The 22,260-nt window shown below is 35.4% G+C and overlaps 1 protein-coding gene across 3 annotated transcripts in view; it reads right to left on the bottom strand.

The window, feature by feature from the left end:
- Positions 1-22,260, bottom strand: part of SMARCA1 (SNF2 related chromatin remodeling ATPase 1) — a 122,543-nt gene that overhangs the window by 96,262 nt on the left and 4,021 nt on the right. For all 3 annotated transcript variants that reach the window (XM_090264346.1, XM_090264347.1, XM_090264348.1), the window contains exons 2-12: positions 21,128-21,214; positions 19,068-19,234; positions 18,632-18,732; positions 18,425-18,525; positions 14,601-14,780; positions 12,729-12,884; positions 7,980-8,111; positions 6,998-7,066; positions 2,787-2,896; positions 1,258-1,484; positions 181-302 (exon numbers count right to left, since the gene is read on the bottom strand). In XM_090264346.1, coding sequence (XP_090120472.1) covers positions 181-302; positions 1,258-1,484; positions 2,787-2,896; positions 6,998-7,066; positions 7,980-8,111; positions 12,729-12,884; positions 14,601-14,780; positions 18,425-18,525; positions 18,632-18,732; positions 19,068-19,234; positions 21,128-21,214 — 1,452 coding nt within the window. The remainder of the gene's footprint in view (positions 1-180; positions 303-1,257; positions 1,485-2,786; positions 2,897-6,997; positions 7,067-7,979; positions 8,112-12,728; positions 12,885-14,600; positions 14,781-18,424; positions 18,526-18,631; positions 18,733-19,067; positions 19,235-21,127; positions 21,215-22,260) is intronic.

The following is a 22,260-nucleotide window of genomic DNA, read 5'->3' as shown; positions in this document are numbered from 1 at the left end:
AAGAATGATTGGTAGAGTCAGTTTAACAGAAGCCAAATGGAAGATCTCAGAGAGACAGGAGTGGCAGTGAGAAATTCAATGCACCTAGCTATAAGGAAAGGCCAAAGTTCAAAACTACATAATGATGAAAACATGGCTTAATTGGACTCTTGAAGTGATACTTTATTTTCTCATTCTCACCTCTCTTTCTTCATGTGGGGTCTGTCCATCCAGTCGACAATACTCATAACCACGCCACATACAATAATCCTCCAAAATGTCCAGCAAACGAGTCATCTGGCTAAAAATGAGAACCCTTGAACCTAAAATATTTCACCCAAAAAAGCAAGTTATTCAACTTGTGTAAAACCAATCTGAAAGTTACAAAAATAAAAGTAAACATTATACGCAATATAAATATATAGTACATGAACGCTCCACTAAACACACACTTATATGCACACCTTCAAGGGATCCTATACAGAATTATACATTTGTTGAGTTATGGATTTTGAAGGCCTTCAAAATCTTCCACACATACTGAGATGATTTAAAGTCTGCCTTTACTCTGTCCTAAGGATGAGCAATGGGTCCACACAATCTTTTACTGAACTACTCTAATAGTCTCCCAATAAGTCTCCGCTTTCCAGTCTCTCATCCTTAGTAGATTCTCCCACACTGCTTCCAACGTTGTCTCCTGGAAATACAAGTCTGACTGTCACTTTCCACAGCCAAGTATTCTGTGAACTTCCCTGCACCCCACTCTGCCTTCAAAATAGCCCTAGTTCCTTAAAGAATGATTTAAAAGGCCTACTGTAATATGGCCCCATCCATCTTCCCAGATTCATTATTGCCACTCTATCTCAAATACCATAAGTTGCACATTCCCTTCTTTCACACCTATTTCATTGCTCTGGAAACCCTTCCCCTCCTTCTTCCCAAGGGTTACTCTTGTACATTCTCCAGGGCTTACCTCAAATGTCATCTCTGTAACCACTTCCCCAACTCCCAGTTTCTCAATAAATTACAGCACTTAACACAATGCACTGCATCTATTTCTCCTCACTACACTGTGAGCTTCTCCAAGGCAAAAACTGCTGTGTGTGTCTTTTGCATCTTTGTATACCCAGTCTGTAGGACAATTCCTGGCAAATAGTAAGTACTCAACAATGTTTGCTGAATGAACAAGTGAATTAATGATAAGTGATTATGAAAAATGTTATTCATACATAAGTCATTGATATTGTTTTCATGTTAATAGAAAGATTTGTAACTCACCCTGTTCTTTGAGTTTGGCCAACAGTTTATCAAGAACTACCATTTTACCACTGTTGTTGACAATATGTTCATCAGTAGTATAAGGTGGACCAGATTCAGCACCATCAAACAGGTAAGGATGATTACAACACTTGCGTAGCTGCATCAGAATGTTTAAGAGTCGCATCTTGTCCATCTTGCCAGCAGAGTTTAAAACATCAATATCTTTCATCAGGATTTTTGTATACCTAAAATTTTAAAATGTAATTAATCATTGATTATTAGAAATGTTTAATGCCATCAAGAAATGTCCCTTTGGAGATCTGTTTAGATTCCCATTTAAAGAAGAAACAAGATTTGGGAGTAAATCTGGTCAGCAAACCCAAGAAAGCAGTAAAGATTGAAACATTTTAACTTGTCTGTTACCTATAAACCTGTTTCCTCCTGATTTTTCCATGACTAGAAATCACAATCAGCTGATAACTCTTCAGGTAATAGTATCTGATAATTATTCAATAACTACAGTGGTTGCTGAAAGTTGGCATCCAACCTTTATTTGTGCGAGCTAAAAACAATCACAATTTCTTATACCTGTCTTCATAGGTCATTTTTTCTAATCCTATAAATATTTTTCATTATCTTTTCTAGACCTACATTCAGGTTTCAACAGTAAGAATACTTAATTATGAGTCAACCTGTATGGAGAGCACGTGCTAGGTATCATGTCAAAGGTTTTATATGAATTATCTTGTTAAAGCTTCACAAAAATGCTTAGATACGTACTATTATCAATCCCATTTTACACACAGAAATTTAGGCAGCTAACAGAAGTAAAACAACTTACTCAGGGCCACAAAAAAGGACAAATCCAAGGTCTGCTCTTATGTTTGAGTCCAGAAAAACACAAATTTCACCACTATTGGATACTGGTTTCAATAGTAAAGAAGTCATTACATATTATAAGTGATCTAATTTTATTTATATAAACAATATTTTGCCTCTCTCTTACACTATTAACATGTCTAATTTATGATTCCTTGTGACTCCTCTTATCAATTTCCTACTTTACCTGTATTTATCAAACCATTCCAGCTTCTATTTTTGTAATATACACAATCACTGATATTTTCACCCATCTTATTATTGATTATTATTGTAGTTATTACTATTTTCACTGATGGAAAAAAAACTAACAAATGTGTCTGTGATATAATCCCCTTTAACCCTGATATGATCTTGATAAGCTAAGTAATATAACTCTGATTTTACAGAAGGGAAACTAAGGTCACATAACTTGCCCAAGCTAAATAGCTATTGAGAAGAAGAGCACAGAATTCAAACACAGGTCTATAGACCCCAAGGCCAATGTTCTTTCCCAGAGGTTAACTAAAATACTCACCAATTTTCTATTGAAATATTTCAACTACTAAACTTGCCATTTAAATATAAAATGTAATTTCTCAACTAAAGGTATAACTGAAACACTACAAATATAATTTTTAATAACTCCATATACATAAATAAATTCTAATAAAAATAAAATAGCTCACCATTCCCGCTGCATTTTACTCAGTCCCAAGTAAATCTTTATTTCCTTTTTAGGAGGCAGGCTCTTCTCTACATCAGTTTTTATACGACGTAACAAAAATGGTTTTAAAACCTAAAAGGTTATAGTTTTTATAAAAGTTTATCAGACAATTAATATATAAACCTAAATTAGACATGCATAATCTAATGGCACAAAATACATTAAAAATCAAGACAAGATTACTGACTGCTGAATACATACAAAAGAGCCTTTAAAAAGTTGGCTGTCATGTAAGATTTTTAAACCTTGGGAGAAATCTGAATTCAGAATATGGATCAAAGGGTCTCTAAAAGTGAAATAAAAATTCAGGCAATTTCAAAATGGTTAAATACATGAATGAAGAGAAAATGGTTCAGTGTTAAGGAAGATATGAATGAACAGAGCAAAAAGATGAAATAATGAGTATATACCTGCAAGGCAAATTCTACCACAAGAAAATAATAGTGATACCATCTATAGAGTACCTGCAATGTGCCAGATACTGCACCATGAACTTCACATAACAAATAATGAATCCTTACAATAAACTTTTTTAGGGAACTGTGATTACTTTAATTTTAAAAATATCGCCAAAGTTTCTTGGCTAGTAAGAGGTAGAAGCAGAATTCAAACACAGATCAAGCTGATTCTACAACCAGCTCAGTCCCTAATTAGCTGTCATGAGTGGGTCAACTCCTTAACTTTTCCTAGCCTTTTTCCTCATCCATTCGTCCAAAACATATATATTTATGGTATATATATATGCTAAGCATTTTTAAATGGGGATAATGATGTCTGCTTCTGAGGCTGCTGTGACAATTTGTGGTAGTGCATGTGTAGAATTTAACCACGGTAGACATAAATAAACTGTAGCTGTTATTATTAAAGATCTATGGGAGGTAAGTAAAAGGAAGACACAAAAGCAGACTTCTGGTTTCTGGTTTTAAGAATTTGTCTAAAGGAAATTTTTAAGAGTTTCAAATGCCTGTGAGATAGTTAGGCAGCAGACTTAGAAGGCAGTGGCATATGTAAGTCTAGAGCTTAGGACAAAGATATTGAAAGATAAATTTGGGAGTTATAAGTATATAGGTGGTAGCTGAAACTATAGAAATGGATCCCCAAGGAGCGCATGTATGGAAAAGAAAGTCAAAGACAAAGCTTTACAAAATACTGAGTTTTCAGGGACAGAGAAAGAAAAGCCAATAAAGGGGGCCAAGAGGAGCAGACAAAGAGGTAAGAGAAGAGAAGATCCATTTTGTATCTCAGAAATCAAGCAAGAAAGAGTTTCAAGCAGGAACAATGGTTAGTTATGCTAAATTATACAGAAAGCCAAGGTACTAACCAAAAGGTGTACCTTGCATACAGCAACATGAAAATCACTGAAGACTTGTGAGATAAGTTTTAGTTGTATGGAATGGATAGAAGCCAATGGTAATGGATCCAGGAGTGAATAATACCCACTAGAGACAGAATAATCAGTCCCCAGAGCTGACCAAGTTTGATATCTGAGGTCCAGCTGTATTACAACTCATATGACAAGATTCTTGGAAGATTTATTTTCTACTCTTCTGCATTCTTACAACAAATGTCCCCATTACTTAAGGTAATTTGTTTTCTGACTTGTTCTGTTTAACTCTGAACATATATTTACAGCATGATGACTCTTGGGGATTCAAGTCAATGAACGTTTAAAGAGTAGTTACTCTGGACCAGGTACACAGGGCATAATGTGGTGGAAAACAGAGAGGGTTTCTGCTGCATGAAGCTTACATTTTGCCAGGATAGGGGGAGAGAGGGAGAAATGAACAATACATTTCTGTTTTTATTTTCTAATTTATAAGGAAGGCTTGACATTCTCATTAAAAACAGCAGACAGACCTGGCTGGTGTGGCTTAGTGGGCTGAGTGCCAGCCTGTGAACCTGAAAGTTACAGTTTGATTCCCAGAGTACATGCCTGGATTGCAGGCCAGGTCCTCAGTTGGGGGCAAGCAAAAGGTGGCAAATCAATGTTTCTCTCACACATCAATGTTTCTCCCTCCCTTCCCCTTTCTCTAAAAGTAAATGAAATCTTTAAAAAAAAGCAGACAAAAAAAAAAAAAAAAAAAAACAGCGAACATGCACCTGTATCCACTTCCTCATGAAACTCCACTAAGAAATTTTTTTTTAAATTTACAAGTGTACATAAAAAAAGGTAATACGAAATTAGGTAGTACAGAATGAGAGGATAAACTACTCTTTCAAGAAGCTTAGTTAATAAGGGGAATAAAACAGAATCACAGAGAGGAACACAGTGTTGAGAAAGTACTGTTGTGTTCATGTGTGAGGGTGGTTGGGTATGGGTATGGGTTTGGACTTAGTAAGGGAGATACAAGGGGGACTCCAAAAAAGCAGGAATTATATTCTGGAGGGCAGGCCCCTTGTAGTACAGCCTTCCCCTGCTAGGTGACTGTTCTAGGAACCCATCTGGTATGAGGTGATGTTGTTGTTTGGCTTCAGTGAATTTTTTTTGAAGACTCTTTCACTGCATTTGCCCATTTCCTGATGGGTGATTTACAAGCACACCTGCCCACACCACGCCTTCAGCATTTTTTGACCAAAAATGGCATGACTCCCTTGCCCCACCCTCCCTATTCACCCGATCTCACCTCAAGCAACTTTTTTTTTTGTTTCCCCGGATGGAAAAAGTCCTCAAAGAGAAACATTTTGCTGATGTGGAAGAGGTGAAACAAAAAATGGCAGAAGCACTAGAAAGCATCAAAACCAACACGTTCAAAAACTGTTTGAGCAGTGAAAAAAAAATCTCAGTAGGGGTATTGCATGAAACAGAGAGTACTTTAAAGGTGACTGAAGTTTAAACATGTAAGAATAAATACACAATTTTTTATAAACATATCTCGGGTTGTTTTTTGGAGGGTTCCCCCTCGTACTTGAGAATGTTTACACATTGAGGGAAGTGAATCAATACAGAGGGAGAGATAGAAAATTGAGTCAGTAAAAAGATTAAGTCATGGGGAAAAGTCCTTAAGGAAACAGGAAAAGATGAGACCCATGGTTCACTTTGGAAGAATTAGCCACTGCCCAGAAAAAGAACACCTATTCTACTTAGAAGGTAACGCACATGCAGATACCCTTGAAAGATGGATATCCTTGAAGGAGCTCCTACCCTAATGACTTCTATTTTCTCTTTGAGAAAGGAATAATGTTACCTGCTGAGAAAGGAGGAGGGCATGCAATACCTGGGACAAAAGTCTGGGGGAAGTTTGGGAAGGTGTGAAATAGCTGTTATAGAAAATGGGAAAGAATACTGTAGAAGCCCATGTTGAAGGATCACTAGCCTCATTAGACCCCAGCTTATACTGGCTCCAACCTGTACAGTTGTATAAAATCTTCTTGACAGTGTTGACCAAGCCCCAGCACAGACCGGGTCACTCTGCTAGTAAGTGCTAGAAGCAGAATTTAAACCCAGAGGACAGAAACACACATTATTCCAATTTAGGGCTTTCAGGGCAGAAATTGCAGATCAAGAGAGCAAGAAAGTTTGGGAGTATTGGCAAAAAATTTGGTTCAAGTGATAGGAAATGGGCTCATCACTGGGTACAGAAAAAGGTAACAGATAAAGGCTGATGGGTGGGGATAAAAAGCAGGAGTCCAGGGACTAGAGGTCTTTTTACAGAATAAGCACAAAAGGAGTTGACATGAGTGAAAGTGTTAAAAGGATATGAAAAGTTACAAAAAAATGTAAAACTGATCTTCAATAAATGTGAGGGGGTCACCTCATGATGAGCAGATGAGAGAGAAGAGAATGGGTGGATGGTGGACCTGCAAGATAACTTGAGCCTCAAAGGAAGAGTTCTATACATGACAGTGGAGAAGCAGTGGCTCAGAAGTGGCATTGGAGAACTAGGAAAATACTGATGTGCTCTTGAAGACCTGTGATGTGTGTAGAGTGAGTAGCCTCCACTGCAGAGGATCACATGATCCACTGAGGCGAGCAGAAGCAAAAGAGCTGTTTCACAGAGAGGCTGAGGAAATAGTGCATTTGTTTCCCAAAGAGGCTGTCAAAGTTTGAGAGGGAGAAGTGCTGAGAATGTGCCAAGAGGCAAACCCACAGTTCAAACAGATTCTTTGGCAGTTTATTTCTTAGCTTGTTAATATATACTGAATTACTAACTTTTCTTATCTGCCATTACTTACTGAGTGAAGTCTTTCCACAAGTTTTTGATCACCAAGACAATTTTTAGTGTCAAACCAAGAATCAAAGTCCTGTGGAGGGGTGAAAATTCTGCAGTAAGTGCACAGTTTTGTTTTTTAAACAAACCCAACATTCCATAAATTCTTATGCAATTGACAGCAATAATTCATTTTAAAAGCACTTTCACAATATATTAACTGTGATGGCCAATATTATTTACTTCTGAAAATAGATAAAATACTGCAATAGTTAACAAAACTTGAAGCCCATTATACAGGAACTCAATCAGCAATTCTTCGTTAAAACACTTTTATTAGGATTCCCATACCTTAGTAGCATTATATCCAGTAGGAGTATGAATATAGACTCAAAAACTTATAATGGCAATGAAAATCTTAATCAAATAATAGAAAGCCAAACAAAACAAGATAATACAAACCAATGGATAGCTGAATTTGGTACTTTTATTATCAATTAATATCAGTAATGAGGAAAATCAATCTCCAAATTCCTTAAATCATTCAATTCACAACCTTGTGTTAATGATAAAAATAATATAAATCATACATTTACAAAATTTGTTTTCAGCTCACATACTTTGAGCTCTTTAACACTCACCAAATGTTAATCCTGCAATAACCAAAGATTATTTTTAAGACTCAACCTGCCAAACCAGTCTGCAGAATACCCATCCAATTTAATTAAAAGAAAATCATGAATGCATTGCTCTGAACTCAGTCTATCTTATAATTTTGGTAGTAATGTGATATAGGCAAACTTTAACAGGCAGAATAATCTCAAAGAAAAACAACATTATTTCTCTAAATATTCCCACTTGAAAAATTTGTACCTAAGAGTGCTCTTCTGAGAAAACCAAAACACAAATGAAAAAGAATTATAAATTTCAATCTATATTCTATGCTTTGAAAACATATACCTGTAAACATAAGAAAATTATACTTAAAACATATGACTTAAACTTACATCTGCAGAATTAAAGACATCAGGCAATAAAAAGTTGAGTAATGCCCAGAGTTCATGCAGGTTATTCTGCAAAGGTGTTCCAGTTAGGAGCAAGCGGTTAGTTGACTTGAATTCACGGACAATCTCTGAAAGCTAGAAAAATAATAGTTATGTTCACATTGTTTTATTTATTAGGAAACTCAACATTCGGATCTTTCTCCAGCCAATACATTTTTTGAATAAAATAAAACTTACAAGTTTTTCTGTGGAAAAATATCCAAGTTTAGGAGACATTGCCGCAATAAAGCAAAGCTGAACAAAATATTCTAGGCATTTCTACACTTTCAAGAATGTTGACCATAGTCATACCTGAGACCCTTCCCCCACTCCAAAAAAATTTATTTTTTTTCATTTTTGGTGCACAGAAACAGTAGAGTTCAGGCTAGTCACTTTACATAATAATATCTTCTTCACCCTGTCAATCAGGTTATGCCCAGCCAAGTTCTAACTTGACAATCACAAATTTTAAGCACCAGAGTTGAGCCCGATTTCCCTGATATCTTGGATTAACTTTCAAAATGTATGAACACAAAAATAAAAGCACAAAAATATAAAAAAATAGCAATCTTATCAATAAAAATACACATTTTATAACGCTCTCAAATAAACAATTATTCTCTAACATGTATCCTTTTATCAGGCATTAGTTCTAATTTGAAATTATATGATCCACCTGGTGCTTTAGTTCCAGTTCTGTCCCTGTTTCTCCCAAAGTAGCCCAGTGATCCAAAGAAAGGTTCATTATAATAATTGATACTTTTCCAACTGTCAATGGAATTGAATGGCAAGAAATATGATACTGTTCGAACACAGTTGGAGGAATCACAATACCTGATATCAAACTATACTACAAGGCCACGGTAATCAAAACAGTCTGGTACTGGCATAAAAACAGACATATAGATCAATGGAACAGAATAGAGAGCCTAGAAATAAACCCAGGTTCATATGGTCAACTAATATTTGACAAAGGGGGAAAGAACATCAAATGGAGTGAAAAGAGCCTCTTCAACAAACGGTGTTGGGAGAACTGGACAGGGACATGCAAAAAAATGAAACTAGACCACCAACTTACAACATACACCAGAATAAACTCAAAATGGGTAAAAGACTTAAATGTAAGCTGTGATACCATAAAAGTCCTAGAGGAAAACATAGGCAGGAAAATTTCAGATATCCCACGTAGCAACATTTTCACTGATATATCTCCTAAGGCAAGGGAAATAAAGGAAAGAATAAACAAATGGGACTACATCAAACTAAAAAGTTTCTGCTCAGCTAAAGAAAACATCAGCAAGATGAAAAGGAAACCAACCATATAGGAGAATATATTCACCAATGACATCTCAGACAAGGGATTGATCTCCAAAATATATAAAGAAGTCATACGACTCAACATCAAGAAGACAGACAACCCAATTAAAAAATGGGCAAAGGACCTGAACAAACACTTCTCCAAAGAGGACATACAGAGGGCCCATAGACATATGAAAGAATGCTCAGCATCACTAGCCATCAGAGAGATGCAAATAAAAACCACAATGAGATACCACCTCACACCAGTCAGAATGGCCATCATCAACAAATCAACAAACAAGTGCTGGCGAGGATGCGGAGAAATGGGAACCCTGGTGCACTGCTGACGGGAATGCAGACTGGTGCAGCCACTATGGAAAAGAGTTTAGAATTTCCTCAAAAAACTAAAAATGGAACTGCCTTTTGAACCAGCAATTCCATTGCTAGGATTATATCCGAAAAATCCTGAAACACCAATTCAAAAGAACCTATGCACTCCAATGTTCATAGCAGCACTATTTACAATAGCCAAGTGCTGGAAACAACCTAAATGCCCATCTGTAGATGAGTGGATCAAAAAGCTGTGGTACATTTACACAATGGAGTACTATGTAGCAGAAAGAAAGAAGGAACTTCTACCATTTACAACAACATGGATGGAACTACAGAGAATTATGCTTAGCGAAATAAGCCAGGCAATGAAAGAAAAATACCTTATGCTGTCACCTATTACAGGAAACTAATGAACAACACAAAAAAATGAGCAAAATTGAACCAGAGCTATGTAAACAAGAAGTAGACTAACAGTAACAAGGGGGGAGGTGGGAGGCAGAGAAGGGAGTAAGAAGGGGAAGGGTCAAGCCAAAGAACATGTATGAATGACCCACGGACATGGGCAACTGAGTGGGGACTGAATGTGGGGGAAGGGAGGGACAGGGTGCAGGGAAGCAAGACGGGGAAAAAAGTGAGACAACTGTAATGGAAAAACGAACAAAAAAGTTTTTTTAGTGGGGGAAAAATGAAAACATGAAGAATGGAATGCCAGTTCAGTGAATATTAGGACAAAGATTTTCCTTCACGTTGTATATTTTTCTCCCTATCTGATCCCTCCAGAGTTTGGCATTCTAAACAAGTAAGTAATGACATAAGTTTCTTTGCATAAAACTAATAAGACCGGTTGTTAATAGAGGTTCCTTTTTTTTTTTCTTTTTTTTGACCAAGTCTTTGACTGGAATGTCAAGCCTAAAGGAGACATGCTTGGGCTCAGGTTGTTACCAAAAAGCCCTAAGGAACTGGGAATGACTTTCAAAGGTAATAAAAGCCCACGAGATAAAAGGCCTGGTACCATGGTTCGTTGTGCGGTTCACAGCAATCTTTCCAGGGAAGGAACGAAGGTTGTTTTCCTGAAAGATGGCTAGAAGGGACCTTAAGGCACAATGAAAAACCAGAAAGACTTGGAAAGGACAGGTGTGTACAAGCAAGGATGAATGCCAGGTATGTGGCCCAGCTTCTGTGCCCTAAAGAGCAGACTGAGGGTCACCCCAAATGTTCCTTGGGTAAGTTCCAGCAAAGCAGAACTAAAGATCATAAGTGATCATTTGCTGCTCTTGTTGTGTTTATGCAAATGAACAGGATAAATTAAAAATGGACTTAATGTAGTCCCTTTAATGACAAGGCGGGTAATCTTAGGGAGAAAAATCATTATTCAAGGAAAATCACAATGATCAGTGGTAGACTATAAAGTAGTGCAGCTAACCATCTTAAAGGTTTCTTTTCATTTAAAATATGGTGTCAGATATGATTGTGGGAAAGGGGGTGGGTTGCGTTGGGGAGATAAATTGGGGGAAAAGAGGACAACTGTAATTGAAAAACCAAAAATAAAAAAAAAATAAAAAAAATAAAATATGGTTTCACTTGAAAATTAAACCATGTCTGTGATATCATCAAAGATATTCAAGTTGCAGGCAAGTAGAATGTCAAGTGCCTTGCAACTGGATGTCTTCCCAATAAGACAGTTTTACAGATTTAGAGACTTATTTGTGGGTTATGTTACATAAATTAACATGTGTTTTCTGTTTTCAAAGGGCATAAGCCTATGACCGCATTACCTGAGTGATTGTCTGTACATATAAGCCTCACTTAATCCTCTCTGCAGCGCTGCCTCCTGAGACTCAACGGTTTGGCTGAACTAAATGGCTGGGTTGGTGAAGAATGGGGTGGTCTGTGGGCTTCACTTTAAAACTGGTTTCTCTTTTCTATCCTAATGGCCTGGACAGAAAGGACCCAGAGGTCTGAGAGGGGGGAAACCTAAACTGTTTCCCTCAGCCCAAACTAAGTATAATGGGCAAAAAGGTTTTGGACAGGTGAGATGTGCCTAGCACACCTTCCTCCAAAGAAGCCCTTTTTTTCTTTTTTTTCCCCTAATGTGGAACATTGAAAACTTAATCCCTGCCTTTTGTCATCTAGTAGTTATGGATTGAATGATGTCTTTTAACCCTTTTTGCCAAATCTGTTGCCCCCAGAACACAACAAGGATGCCAGCCTGTTAAACCAAGCACGCCATTGTCCGGAGACCGCCAACTGACCTGGAGTCTGCACGATCCTTTCCCATGTGGGAAGGCCACCCTCCCCTCCACACCATCACTATTAATAGGGATTTCTGGACCCAAGGGTAGGTAGGACGACAACCATGTCCAGCTTGAAGCAGCTAGAGGAGCTTGAGACCTTCGCCCATTGTCCTTTACAAGATTACAAAGGGTCTTAATATCTGAGAAGGAGGGATAGTTATTTTTTATTGTTAAAATAATTAATTAATCATATATTTACTAAAAAAAAGAGAGAGAGAAGAAGAAGAAGAATATATGAAAGGGTGAAGTGGGAAAGCTTGTATGTACGAACCATGGGTATGGACTTAGGGAAGGATTGCTGGGGGAGGGAGATGCTGGGTGGAGAGGAGTAAAGGGGAGAAAGTTGGAACTATTGTAACAATATAATCAATAAAATACATTAAAAAAAGAAATATGATACTGTTCAATGTTAATATCACACTCTAATTCACCCAAGTCAGATAATTCCAGGAAATGATATTTTCTAAGCCACATGAATATATGAGTATATAAGGTAGCTCCTCAATAAAAAAAATCAATGCAAATGATATTTGCACATCAAATATTACCAAAATATAAAAGTACTGTTGCAGAACAGTTAGGCTGTGAAAGGTATTCAAAATTGTGCTCTATTTTCATCTGTCTTGTATTCAATAATTTAAACTTTAAAAACTGATTTTCATTCATATTCCATGAATAAAATCACAATCTTCCATTAGTATTTTTTTTAGTGTTCTATTTTGAATACAGAGAAACAAACAAACATAATAGCTAAAAGAAAACTTAAATATATTGAGAACTGGCTTACCTTAGATTTTTCATTCTTTATTCTGTGAGCCTCATCAATGACTAGGTATCGCCAATGAAACTTTTTAAATACATATTTTTCTTTAATTACCACCTCATAAGAAGTAACACAAACATCCCACTCTCCTGGCATCATTTCATCACGAATAAAAGCAGCCTAATGCAAAATAATGTTCCTTATATTAGAGTATGCTGACAATTATCACAGAAATAAAGCATCAAGAAATCATGAAGAATGTTATGAAATTCCGTGAATTATGTGAACTCACACATTTTAGAGATAGGAAAACTGAGGCATAAAGTGTCAATTGTTATCATGACATGCTAATATATTTCCTTAAACAGTTACAGCATATTCAATTAACTGGGGAAGTTCATATCACCAAAAGATGATTAAATTACTAACCTCTCTTTTTATACCACAAGGGGTCCAAAAAGATATGGGCAAATAACTGTTTTCTGAGTGCCATATTCTTAGCGAGACCTAAGTATCACCAACATGATATAGTGTCAACAAACAGAAAGAACTCAATATACATGAGTGATCACAACCTTTTGAGATCTCTTGTTATCTTCCTTTGTTTCTAGCAGTGACAAGTCATATACTTTGTTAAGGGGTCATAAAAACCAGTCATGTTTTTGTGAACTTCCTGATGTTGTTATGAGGCTATGAATGTGATTGTATAAAGGGAACTTTCTCTATCTAGTAAGAAGTCTATTTAAAACCATGAGACTATCTAATAAACTATTTTTAAATCTTCACAGGCAGTGGCTGATATGGTAGCCAAGTTGACTGATAGCATTTTTAACTTGTATAAACTGAATTCTAGATGTATGCATCAAAATAAAACCACAGAAGTCAACAAGGAGCAGCAAAATCTGTTTGAGGTGGGCTAATTAAGATTATAAATCTGAAATTATAGTACATAAAAAAATGAACTGTTCGCTGCAAAGTCTTTACTTCATAAATTCACAGTTATGCACCAACACATTGTGTACTCATTCAACAAATATTCACTGAGTGTCCACCATTTATAAAAGGATTGCCTGGACTGAAGTAGAGGAAAGGGGGGGAGCCTTTTTTGAGATCTCAGTTGCGCCCTGGGATGTGGTCATATTAAAAAAGTCAATACATTAGGGAATTGTAGGCAAAAATAAAGGAAACCAAAGTGCCAGACCCCATTCAGTCCTGGAAATACCTAATCTTTGGTTTTGTGAAACACTCAGTTTAATGGTTCCTTCTACAGCGCTCTAGATTGGCAAATGGCTAATTAAACAAGAGCCCAGAGTTTCTTATATTATCTAAGAATGCATTCAGGCATATATTTTTCTATTCAAAGACCAAAGTTGAAATCTGTGTCTATGCATAAACACAAAACACAAGGCTCTCTGTATAAACAGAAAAGGTTCTATTCATGTGTGTGTACACATGTGTGCACAGACGTGTGCATGTACACAAGTCAAAGTCAAAAGTCAAAAAGTTAAACATAAAACCTTAATTCATGAAAATTTTCATGTTTCTGGTTTCAAAATAGCACAAATGATAGTTATTGATGAGATACACTGTCAATAAAATGACTTTTTAAATAAAGTCACCTGAAAGTGCAACTCAAACATGCTACTTAAAAGTAAATGCAGATAAGCATAATAATGGATTGTCCATTATTAATATATAACACATCCATTACATAGGAGTATTGTGAGAATGAAATTAAAATATAAAAAGCATTAAAACAGAGCCTAACTTAGAGCAAGCACAAATTAAGTGTTATTTAGTAGTAGTAGTCAATTTAAATGTCTTGTGTCAATAGCATGCAACTTGACCTGAGAAAAGTTATTCTTGATTGCTTTTTTAAACCTGTTTCTCACTTACTCTTGCATCCTTGTCTCCAACGAAACAAATAACACGGAGAGACGGGACCCATCGTTTAAATTCATTCATCCAGTTGTGTAAAGTAGACTTTGGAACTAAAACCATGTGAGGTCCAGGAATGTTTCGGTAATGTTTCAGGTAACCAAGCAGAGCAATTGTTTGTAAAGTCTTACCAAGACCCTGTATTATCATCACAAGGAAAAAAATCCACAAACATTTTTATTTAATAAAACATTTTGTTAGTAACAACATTACAAAAGATATTTGTCAACTATCTCACATAGCAAAAAGTTAAAAGACTCTCTTTCTAAAGTAAATAACCATTCCAATTCAATAGTTACTGTGGGCACAAAAAGAAATCAAGAACTTGCTATTAGAAATTTGTTCAACAAAGCAACTCTCTAGGAGATTTTTACTCCCCAAAAAGCAAGCAATCTATTGTACTATATAATTTTTTCTATTAGTTGCAAAATTAAGAATTCTGAGTGTGTATTTCACAAAGACACATTTCTTTTACCAGCCTTAGGTACCAGTGTTTCTTTCCTATTGTCCCAACACTACAGCCCAAGCATGAAATATTCAGACTATGCATTTCAAGGGGCATGTGGCTCTGTATGAGTATCTCACACCCTTCAAGACCTAAGGAACCATAAAAGAACAGAACAGAACTCTTAGGCCATAAAGGATATTAGAGATTATCCAGTTCAGTGGACTTTTAAAAATACTGTATTTACCAACTATGAACCCACCATCTAACCCATGGGAAAGGGAACAAAGTCCTATGCTGCGTGGCCTTTTAAAACAATTTATAGCCCTGGCTGGTGTGCTCAGTGGATTGAGTGCCAGCCTGCAAACCAAAAGGTCGCCAGTTCAATTCTCAGTCAGGGCACGTGCCTGGGTTGTGGGCCAGGTCCTCCATTGAGGGTGTGTGAATAACCCATGTAGCAATGTGTTTGCCAATATATCTCCTAGGGCAAGGGAAGTAAAGGAAAAAATAAACAAAGGGGACTACATCAAACTAAAAAGCTTATGCATGTCTAAAAAAACCATCATCAAAATAAAAAGGGAACTGACTGTATGGGAGAACATATTTGCCTGTGATACAATAGACAAGGGTTTAATCTCCAAAACGTATAAAGAACTCATATGACTCAACACCAGATAGACAAACAATCCAATTAAAAAATGGGCAAAGGCTCTGAATACACAGTTCTCCAAGGAGGACATACAGATGGCCCATAAACATATGAAAAGATGCTCAACATCACTAGTCCTCAGAGAGATGCAAATTAAAACCACAGTAAATGAGTGGATTTAAAAACTGGTGCATTTACACAATGGAATACTATGCAGCAGAAAGAAGGAGCTTCTACCTTTTGTGACAGTATGGATGAAACTGGAGAGTATTATGCTAAGTGAAATAAGTTGGTTGGTGACAGACAAATACCATATGATCTCACCTATAAGAGAAATCTAATGAACAAAATAAACTAACAAACAAAATAGAACCACAGGCGTGAAAACATGGAACAGACTGGAAGTGTCCAGAGGGGAGGGAGAGGAAGGTAATGGTGGAAAGACGGGGGAAGGGACTAGACAAAGAACATGTATGAATGACCCATGGATATGGACAACAGTGTGGGAATTGACTGTGGGGTTGGGGGGTGGGCTGGGCAGAAGAGAGCAAAGGGGGAAAATCTGTAATTGAATAACAATAAAAATGATTTAATAAAAAAATAAAATAATTTCTGGCTTTATATCTATGTACAGTATATTATTTTCCTTTATAAACCTTAACTTAAAGCTATTTTTATAAGGTTTATCCTGATATTTCACTTAATGAGATGGGTTTTATGTATGCTACACATCAAACTACTGTATTTATATTCTTTAACTGAGTAACTCCACTTCTAGGAATCCTATGAAAATAATTTGAGAGGTACAGAATAACTAAATTATGAGGTTTCTCATAATAGTAGTATTATATACCACACATACACACACACACAGTACATTAACTGATTCAAATGACCAGCAATAAGGGATGTGATGAATAAAATGATAGTACCTCCCTAGGATTAATTATTATGCAATAACTGACAGTTATTTTTACAAAAATGTTTAAAGTATGTGGGAAATGTGTGTGAATGTGAAAAAGCCAAAATACCCAATTATATATACACTATTATCTTAACTATGCAAAATAAATATATCTGAAAGAAAAAGACTAAAAAGAAATATGCCCAAGAGTTAAATGTGGTTATTTTTAGGTGGCAGAATTATAACTTACTTTTAGTATTTTTGTTTTTTGTTTTTCAATTTTATCTTTCCTTTTTCAGTATTAAATCATATCTGGTGTCAGCATAAATTCAATATGAAGGCTCTTTAGAGCCCTATCTGCTATGGCTCAGTGGATTGAGTGCTGGCCTGAGAGCCAAAAGGTCACCAGTTTGATTCCCAGTCACGGTACATGCCTGGTCCCCAGCAGGGGGCATGCAAGAAGCAACTGATCAATGTTACCTCTCACACATCTCTCTCTCACGCATTGATGTTTCTCTCCCTCTCTTTCTCCCTCCCTTCTCTTCTCTCTAAAAATAAATAAATAAAGTCTTTAAAAATTTACTCTTTAGAGCCTTCATGTTTAGACAGGCTGTAGCCAAGTGTATTAATAAAAATGAGTCTCACTGGGTCCTATAGATCTGGAACGCCCCTTGCCCTCCCTTAAATCCCATCTTATTCTCCTCTGGTCTTAAAATAGCAATCTAGGCCTGATAGGATGACTCAGCATTTTAAATAGCCTTACTTTTTCTCTTTGATCATTTTATTTATGTCATTTCTTGGCTTATTTCCTGACTCCCACCTGACACTCAACTGTCAAGACTCAACATTGCTCTTCACTATTTTGTGCTTTATTCCATCTATTCACTTTCTGGTTGCTCACACATGGAGTCATTTACATTCATTCACACATGCATGCATTAATATGTTTATTGTTTGTTTTATTCATTTAGTGTTTGGTTTACACATCCTGCCTCAATTCCCAAAAGGATTTCAGGTAGCCTACAATGAAAATCCATTTCAGGTGGCCAATGATGAAAACATGGGACAGAAATTAATGGTAAAACAGAAATAAAGAGGGACCAAAGAAAGTAAGACTAGAAGATATAAAATAGGATAAGGCACAAAGGATATAATAAGCAGACCATTAAAAGTTAACACAGATGTTCTACTTTGGCATTCATTTTAGCTCTGAGTTTCCTTGAAGCCAAAGCACAAACAAAAACAAAACTATGAGGCTTTTAAAATATCATTTGAGGAAATCCCATTAAGAATTTTGTGGCTTCCCCTGAACAATGTGCCTCAGTTGGTTGGAGCATTGTCTTATAGAAAGGTCACTGGTTCGATTTCTGGTCAGGGCACATACCCAGATTGCTGGTTTGATTACCAGTCAGGGCGCATATCAGAAAGCAACTAATCGATGTTTCTCTCACATCAATGTTCATTCTCTCTCTCTCTCTCTCTCTCTCTCTCTCTCTCTCTCTCTCTCTCTCTCCACCCCCCTCTCTTTCCCCTCCCATCTTCTCTCTATAAAAAAGAAATGAAAACATGTCCTTGGGTAACGATAAAAAAAAAAAATTGTGGCCAGTGAAAGTATATGTTCTACAGGATACTTAAACAATTCTAGATTTTGTAAGTGCCTTTTATGTTACAATAACTATGTAAAATTAGTCTCAAGACTTCAGAGGCAGTTCAGCTCAGTTTTTTCAAATTTACAAAAAAATTCTTTATAATTGAGAATGTGTTCTCAGCTACCAACTCCTTACCATTTCATCAGCCAAAATACCATTGACTCCATTTTCATACAAAGAAATCAACCAGTTTAGTCCTCGAATCTGATAATCCCTCAGTGGTCCTCCTTTCACATCTGAAAAAAAAAAAATCAATGATGTCTCATACTTCCATTAATACAGTCAAGTAAACTTTTTCTAAAACCAAACTGAAAAAGAAAAAAAACATAATAGAGTACTCACACGAAGGTGACACCTCAAATCTAACACACACGTTAGACGTCTTCCGACTTTCCGAGAGTAGCTCTTCATCTTCTTCCTGTTCTGTGCGCCTGTGGCGGTAGCTGAGATGAAAAAATAAACACCTTTATATTCAACCCAAATGCTAAGGTGTTGATTAAGTCAGTATGCAGTGCCAGTATCTTTAATGAAAAAAAAAAAAAAGAGTTATCTAGGGTCTTGCTCAGAAGTGTGTAGTACCAGCCTGCATTTTTACTGATTAACTGCTAGTGAGAAAAAATATTATTGCCTACAAAACATTTTTGCAGTAACAATAACATTATTTTTTGAACATAAAGTTATAGTTAATATATGAAGAGGGAAGGAATATATGAGGAGAGGGTGAAGGGGAGACAGGAGGAAGAGAGAGGGAAGAAAGTAGAAAGAGGTGCCAACGTACTCTCCAGCAGAAATTAAGCTCTGCTTATCATCTTTCTTTATTCGAGGACGTCCAAATTTCATGTTTAGAGGAGATGTTGGAGATTTCTGTGCTGAAGGCTGAATGAAATGTGCAAAAAGTTCTGTCTGCTTCAGCAAAAATTCAAATCTCTTCGCTCGGTCTGCTTTCTAGTTCACAAAACAAAATAGAAAGCAATGACTTTCTTTTTCATTTGTTTAAAGCTATTTAACGAACACTTATATTGCACTTAATTTGTATTATGTTCTAAACTTTAAACATACTAACCCATTTAATTCTCTTAATAAACCTATGAGATAAGTACTAGTATTATCCCCATTATACAGATGATAAAACTGAGGTACAGAGAGAGTAAATAACCTGGCTCAAGCTCCCACAGCTAGTAGGTAGCCAAATCTGAAAACAGTATTTTCAGACAGTTTGAATAAAACCCAAATGGTCTGCCAGACTGGGTAAATACTCCAATAAGTAGTACCCTACTTAAATAGTTGGAGTCAAAAAACAAATTCCTCTTTCCAAACCATTACAATTTTCTTTTCCTGAACAGTTAACAAAATTAAGTATCATAATATATAATGTACCCCAGATACAGAAATTAAGTTAACTATGATATATATATATATATATATATATATATATATACAAACACACACACATCATAAACGCTCAAAAAATTTCAAGCTGCATTTAGAAATAATTGAAATCTTAAAATACAGTGTCACTTTGTCTCAAAATATTTTCGATGTTATGGTATAATAACGTAATAAACATTTATCTCTTCAATTACATTTTATGATAACAGTATACAAAGTTTCTCTGCAAAGTGATACAGAATTTGGAAGAAAATACACACATGCACACACAAGTGAAATAGTATATTAACTACTGAAAATTGTTATGTATTATAACTTCTCAATAAATTATAAAAGGTCATATAACTTGTACCATCCAAATTCAATAAGAGTTTTTCACTAAAAAAATCTTAAAAGACCAAAAGATGTACTTACTTTATTCTAGATAAAGAAAAGAAATGAAGATGATTTTTTGAATCACAGGATAGAGGATATTCTATTGCTAATGAAGGATGCATAATTAACAACACCAGAAACTTACAAGAGTTTATTAACATAAATATAAGAATTAGACAAATATATTCGGAGCAGTAGCTGGAAGGAGGCCAAAACTTTTTCATTTTATGTTATCCTCACTGGAATGTTGTTTTCAGAGTTGTTAACACATTAACTATCTATGTTAGATGTGGCCTTAAACATTAAGGCATGGAGTTTTGTAAAATCACTACGAACAACCAAAAAATGTACTTCATCTCTATTTATTTTTATAAATTACCACAAAAAGAAACCCTCAAAAATTAAAAAAAGTCTATATTCCAACTACCTGTTAATTTTTCTTTTGACGGAATTCACTGGTCTTAAAAAATCCCAAGCATAAAAATATACAGTTAAATTAAACTTAAAATATGGATTTTAGTGACTGAAAATTAAATAAGCGTATATAGCAAAGCAGTAGGTGGGCATAACTATGATTATACTGCTTAAACATGTAATATTTTCATGCACTGGACAAATATCCTCTCCAAAAAACATATTACTATATCACGTTTCACAATGTGTAGCATTCACATATCCAAAGCAAGGAAAGGGGGAGAAAAAAATATCAGTCTAGCTTTGTGACCTGCTTTCTTTCAGCCATATTGATACTGTCGCAGGTATTTTCACTTAGTGGATAAAGTATTTCTAGCACAAAACACCTTAATATGGAGTAAAGAGCACAGAACAAAAATGAAGAGATGTGGCTTCTAGTCCCAACTATTTCATGTAGTTTCTCTGCTCTTTTATTTCCTCATCTGAAAATGAGGAGATTCATTTATTCAATAAAAAACCTATCACAATAATAATTACTTTCTAATTGTAAAATATATAATTCTGTATTCATTACACATACACGTGTATTTTTTAATCTTTCATGTCTCCTCTATAAAAATTACCTACAACATTCACTATCCTACCCAAGAATATATTTACCATTTTCTCTTCATATTCTGGGTCCATTTCCTTTTCAGATTTAGAAGCTTTAGCAGCAAGTTTGAGTTGAAATGGAGAAACGCTTTTCTAGAATTTCAAAGAAAATCGATCATCAAATTGCAAAGCAAGGTCTTAAAAATGGTCAATATTTTCATATAAAGAAAATAAAAAATAATTAAATAATAAATAAATAAACGTGAGCCATGCATGGATTAATGATGAGAGCATGTCACGGAGCAGGGCTTATGATTAATCTAGTTCTGTGCACCTGAGGTCCAATAAAAAAAAAATGCATAGAATTGTGAAAGCCAGAGAAACAACATTTACTGAAACAACAGCCAAAAGGAGAAACATTGAACCTTTTCACCTATTTTCTAATGTAAAGTGTAAGAAAATGTGTAGACACTGAATAGCTTTTAAATCTCAAATATACTAAAAAATAGATTTAAAAATCTAGAATACACTAATATTATCAACCACAAACCAAAGAATTCAAGGAAGGTAAATATTAATACTAACACTTTATGTAATGAAAACACGCCAGAGTTTCAGAAGAAAAGAATATGGTTTCTGCTCCTAAAAAGACACCATATTTTATTGTTTCCATATTCTAGTTAGAATATTTAAACTTTTTATGTAATAAAATGTGACCATTTATATTTAACATAATGAAATAATACAGTTTCAAACTTTTAGTTTATGTTAGTTTTCTCCAGCCTGGGAGAAAACTATTTTAACTATTTATATTACCTAAATATTTTGTAGAAGCATTTTCTCAGGGCTATTAACTATTAACCTTCGGTATTTAGAAAGCTGTAATTTAGTGAAAACTTTAAAAATCAGCTACTTAGAAACACTGAAATTATCTGGGGGCTTATCTCATGCATTCTATTCTTTGTAAAGATAAGCTTGTACTTGTAAATATAAATAGGTATGTAGAATACAAGTCCTTCCCTGTATGGAATCAAGAAAAAAAGACAGTAAAAACAAACGCAGCCATTAGTATGAAAGCTGAGACTATTTCAGTTTTAACAAAGTCTGTACAAGTCAAAATATACATCTGTTTGTGAAAACTAAAGAAATTAGGTTCATTTTTATCATGGGTTTAGTCAACCTTCTCCTGAAAACTTAAA

Source organism: Furipterus horrens, unplaced genomic scaffold (assembly GCF_987537825.1).
Source record: "Furipterus horrens unplaced genomic scaffold, mFurHor1.1.pri manual_scaffold_17, whole genome shotgun sequence".
In the NCBI taxonomy this organism is placed as follows: Eukaryota; Metazoa; Chordata; class Mammalia; order Chiroptera; family Furipteridae; genus Furipterus; species Furipterus horrens.
This window is presented reverse-complemented; position numbering and strand designations above follow the sequence as displayed.